Source organism: Mandrillus leucophaeus, unplaced genomic scaffold (genome assembly GCF_000951045.1).
Source record: "Mandrillus leucophaeus isolate KB7577 unplaced genomic scaffold, Mleu.le_1.0 Scaffold18, whole genome shotgun sequence".
Taxonomy (NCBI): Eukaryota; Metazoa; Chordata; class Mammalia; order Primates; family Cercopithecidae; genus Mandrillus; species Mandrillus leucophaeus.
The window spans coordinates 5,012,392-5,016,521 of record NW_012101809.1 but is presented as its reverse complement, the minus strand read 5'-3'; the positions used below and the strand labels follow the sequence as shown (position 1 = coordinate 5,016,521).

Here is a 4,130-nt window from a genome sequence, read left to right as displayed (position 1 = left end):
GCGCTCCCGCCCGCCCCGCTTCTGCGCCTGTGGCTTCTGGGGTTGTTGCTTCTCCTTGCTGGGCAGCTCCACCTCCTCCTGCCCCTTCTGGTTCTTCTTCTCATTCCTTTTCTGATTTTTCTTTTCCCCTTTCTGGTCTCTCTCCTCAGCCTCTGTTTTCCTCTCCTCTTGCTTTGGAAGTGGCCCTTCCAGGGAAGCAGAAAGCAAGTCTGGCTTCCCAGTGTCTCCCGGGAGGAAAGACAGCTCTACCAGGTTCTTCTGGTGGTTAAGGCTATGACAGAGCGAGACAAGGGGAGGTGAAGACACCATAAAAAGCAGAGGGCACAGCAGGCGGCCCAGGCCTTCTTCCTCCTGATCAGCCCACGATTCCGGGCCCTGCCCCATCTGCCTTGGGAGTTCATTCAATATTCTCAAGAATGATTTGCACAATTTTTCATGCTTAGTAGAAAAATACAGGGGGTAGATATGATGCCCCCTCCTCCATCCCCAACAACAGGGGCTATGCAGAGATGAGTTACCACCTGTTTTCACAGGCACTGGGGGAGAGAAGGCTCCAAACAAAGGCCTTTTATTCATCTGAACACCACTACGCAAGCCATTGTGTTTACAGTTCACCCTGAAATCTCCTCCCAGGGCTCCTGGAGAAAGGGGTTTGATTCCCATTACAGAGAGAGCGAGAACGGGAAGGCACCTACCGTAAGACCCTGGCTGTGAGCAGCTTCCCTTCGGGGAGGTGTTTGTTATAAAGCGCTTTCTTGGACGGGCTGTGCTGGGAGACATGTGAGTACCGAGCCAAACCCACAACGGAGGGGCCAAGGCTAAAAGGCAAGAGACAAGAGTCCTGTGGTCATAAATGCAACAACAGAATTCCAACCAGGCCTCGGGACTTCACTCTCACAGGGACTCAAGTTGTGACAAGGATTTGTGACAGACATAAGTTGCTGGCATTCAGCAGGATAAAGTGGGCTTTGTAAACTAGAAAAAAATCATCAGGCATAATGAAGATATGATTGAGGGCATTTTTTACCCCACATCATGGCATCACAATATATAAATCACAAACTGCTAGGAGAAGAGGAGAAAGTGCAGAAACAGCATGGCAGGGAAGGCTGCAGTATCCGGTGCTTGTAAACATGAGGTGATTTCACAGAATGAATACTTACAAATCATGATCAAACAGTACAACAGAATGTCCACATTTATGTATTTATTTTTAAATTTAAATTTAATTTTTTCAGACACAGGGTATCACTGCCTCTAGGCTGGAGTGCAGTGGCACAATCATAGCTTACTGTAACCTTGAACTTCTGGGCTCCAGCAATCCTCCTGCCTCAGCCTTCCAAGGAGCTGGGACTACAGGCTCATGCTACCACACCTGGTTAATTTTTCAATTTTTTTGTGAGACATGGGGGTCTTGCTTTGTTGCCCAGGCTGGTCTTGAACTCCTGGCCTTCAAAGCAATTCTCTCATCTCGGCCTCTCAAAGTGCTAGGATTACAGGCGTGAGCCACTGTGCCTGGCCCGAGATTTATTTAGAACAGAAATTAGAAATGCCATATTCTTTGTCCAAAACACCAAATAACTAATAACACTTGTTTTAAAAGTATTAGAAAACTTGGAATTTTAAAAACTAGGGGGGACTCATAAACTCTCCTCCCTTTATATTCCCATCAAAGAAGTTGACTGAGGAACACATGGACCCCAGAGCAAGACAGGCTCAGGGAAGGCACTTGGGTCCGGGTGTAGACCCCCGCCTCACTCACCGAAAGAACACACCATGCGGCTGGATGGACCCCACGTAGCCCCTCAGAAGCTGCCCTTCCTTAATATCCTGGATGGAGTTAATCTCTGGATCTTCTACTTTGCTTTTCGTCTCCGGGTTTGTTCTAAAGGAATAAAAGGTTTACATGCACATCTTTAACCCCCACTGTCCCATGCCACCCCAATATACCTGCAACCATCATACTTAGTAAATAAGAATATGACTCTGGACCTATCAGTAGGATATAACCTTTAGAGCCCCACTCTACTGTCTCCTAACATCTTGCCAGGCCAGAGGCAGGTACCTGGGAGCCAGCTATATAGAAATGGGGAGAGGCAGACCAAGCCAGAGAGGTCAAACCTAAAGCCTTGGCCTCATTAACATCGATGTCTAACCACAGAGCAAGCTGACCTCAAGCCAACTCCATACATGGCACACTCACCCCTACAATGGAACCCTGGAGGCTAAAGCATCCCCCCTCACCAGGACAACCATCTGCAACCTTGGACACCCACATTTGGGTATCTGACCCTTTCCCTGGGAAACAAGAGCCTGAGCAGACAGGATTCTTACGGCAATCTGAACAGCCTCAGCTTTTCTGGGTAAAAGAGGTTCAAGATAAAAAGTGATGAACAGACAAGGTGGGAAGCCCAAAATTCCGTGTCAGATACATGTAGCCTCCCCTCGATCCTGAGTGGGTCTTCCTCCCTTCTTGTTCCAACAACACAGAAACCCACCTGGATGATCGCAGCGACAAAGTCAATACGCTGTCTGCAGTGGACAGGATGTAACATCTGAATGAAGGCAAAAGAGAAGGAAACACTCAATTTTCAGCATCAGTGAACAGCAAAGGGCCTCAGCTTCCTCTCCTCCAGGCTGACCAATAGGCACAAGTGAGGGGACAGGAGACTTTGGTCATGTTTTTTCATTCTGTTGAAAACCTGCTGAGGGACTCTGGACAAGTGACGTCACCTCTGTGGGCTTCAGTTTACTAGTCTATTACATAGAAATAACACGACCCACTCTTCTTGGGGCCAGGTGTAGTGGCTCACACCTGTAATCTCAACACTTTGGGAGGCCAAGGGAGAAGGACTGCTTGAAGCCAGGAGCTCAAGACCAGTCTGGGCAGCAGAGCGAGACCCTGTCTCTACAAAAAATTTTTTTTAAAAAGCCAGGTGTGGTGCCACACACCTGTAGTCCCAGCTACTTGGGAGGCTGAGGACAGAGGATTGTTTGAGCCCAAGAATTTGAGGTTGCAGTGAGCGACGATCACACCACTGCCCTCTAGCCTGGGCAACTGAGTAAGACCCTGAGAAAGAAAGAAAGGGAAGGAGGATGGGAAGGAGGGAATAAAAGAAAGTCTCACAGAGGCATACGGTATGTCCTTAAAAGAAGAACCAGCTCTGTGTTAGATCCTGAGAACGTTTGATCTCAGCAGAGAGACACACTAACCCCAGGAGAACATGCCCAAGGGATCAGCTAGGTACTACCGCAGACACACAAGAGCAGTTCAGAGGAGGCGGGTTAGCAAGGCTTCCAGGAGGGACAGCAGGGTTGCATCTCTAAACATTTCATCTAAAATGGCAATTAGTAGTCCCAAACCGTAATATACAGAATCTTAGAGGTAGAAAGGATCTCAGCAACAATCCCCAGTCCAAATTTTCCCACGACAGATGTCTGCCTTTGATAACTTGGCATCACAGCCGTCAGAGCGGGACAGGGCCTCAAGGGGCAGTCTACCTTTAGGCAAGGAATTTATCGTAGGCTTGGCCACAATAAAACACATTTAAAACCACAACCTCATTATCTAAACCTCAAGAGAAACCAGACTCTAGGACTCATTCTTTGTCTTCTCCCAGGCCCTGGGCATGTCTGTGCTGTACAGTGGTTGTCAGTGGTTGAGAATTTAGGCAGGTAGGTGCTGGTGGCTGGGACAGCTGAGACAGGAGAGGGCAGTTATTTTCCAGTCTCTGCCTCCAAGGGCATCTACTCTACTGTCAGTTGACTACTGGATCCAGCTGAAATCTGTCTCCTCAAGTTTAGTTTATTCAGGCTATTAAAACAGTCTTTAAAACTCGAATTGGCTGGGTGCGGTGGCTCACGTCTGTAATCCCAGCACTTTGAGAGACCAAGGCAGGTGGATCACTTGAGCCCAGGAGTTTGAGACCAGCCTGGCCAACATGGTGAAACCCTGTCTCTACTAAAAACAGAAAAATAAGCCAGGTGTGGTGGCACAACACCTGTAATCCCAGGTACTTGGGTGGCTGAGAATCACTTGAACTCAAGAGGCAGAGGTTGCAGTGAGCCCAGATTGTGCCACTGCACTCCAGCCTGGGTGACAGAGCAAGACTCTGTATCAAAAAAAAAAA

At 48.3% G+C, this 4,130-nt stretch overlaps 1 protein-coding gene across 1 annotated transcript in view; it reads right to left on the bottom strand.

Annotated features, from left to right (window-relative positions):
• The window catches only part of PDCD11 (programmed cell death 11), a 60,378-nt gene that overhangs the window by 5,628 nt on the left and 50,620 nt on the right, over positions 1-4,130 (bottom strand). Inside the window, exons 26-29 of the mRNA XM_011977537.1 lie at positions 2,499-2,555; positions 1,763-1,885; positions 696-818; positions 1-271 (exon numbers count right to left, since the gene is read on the bottom strand). Of these exons, the coding sequence (XP_011832927.1) occupies positions 1-271; positions 696-818; positions 1,763-1,885; positions 2,499-2,555 (574 nt within the window). The remainder of the gene's footprint in view (positions 272-695; positions 819-1,762; positions 1,886-2,498; positions 2,556-4,130) is intronic.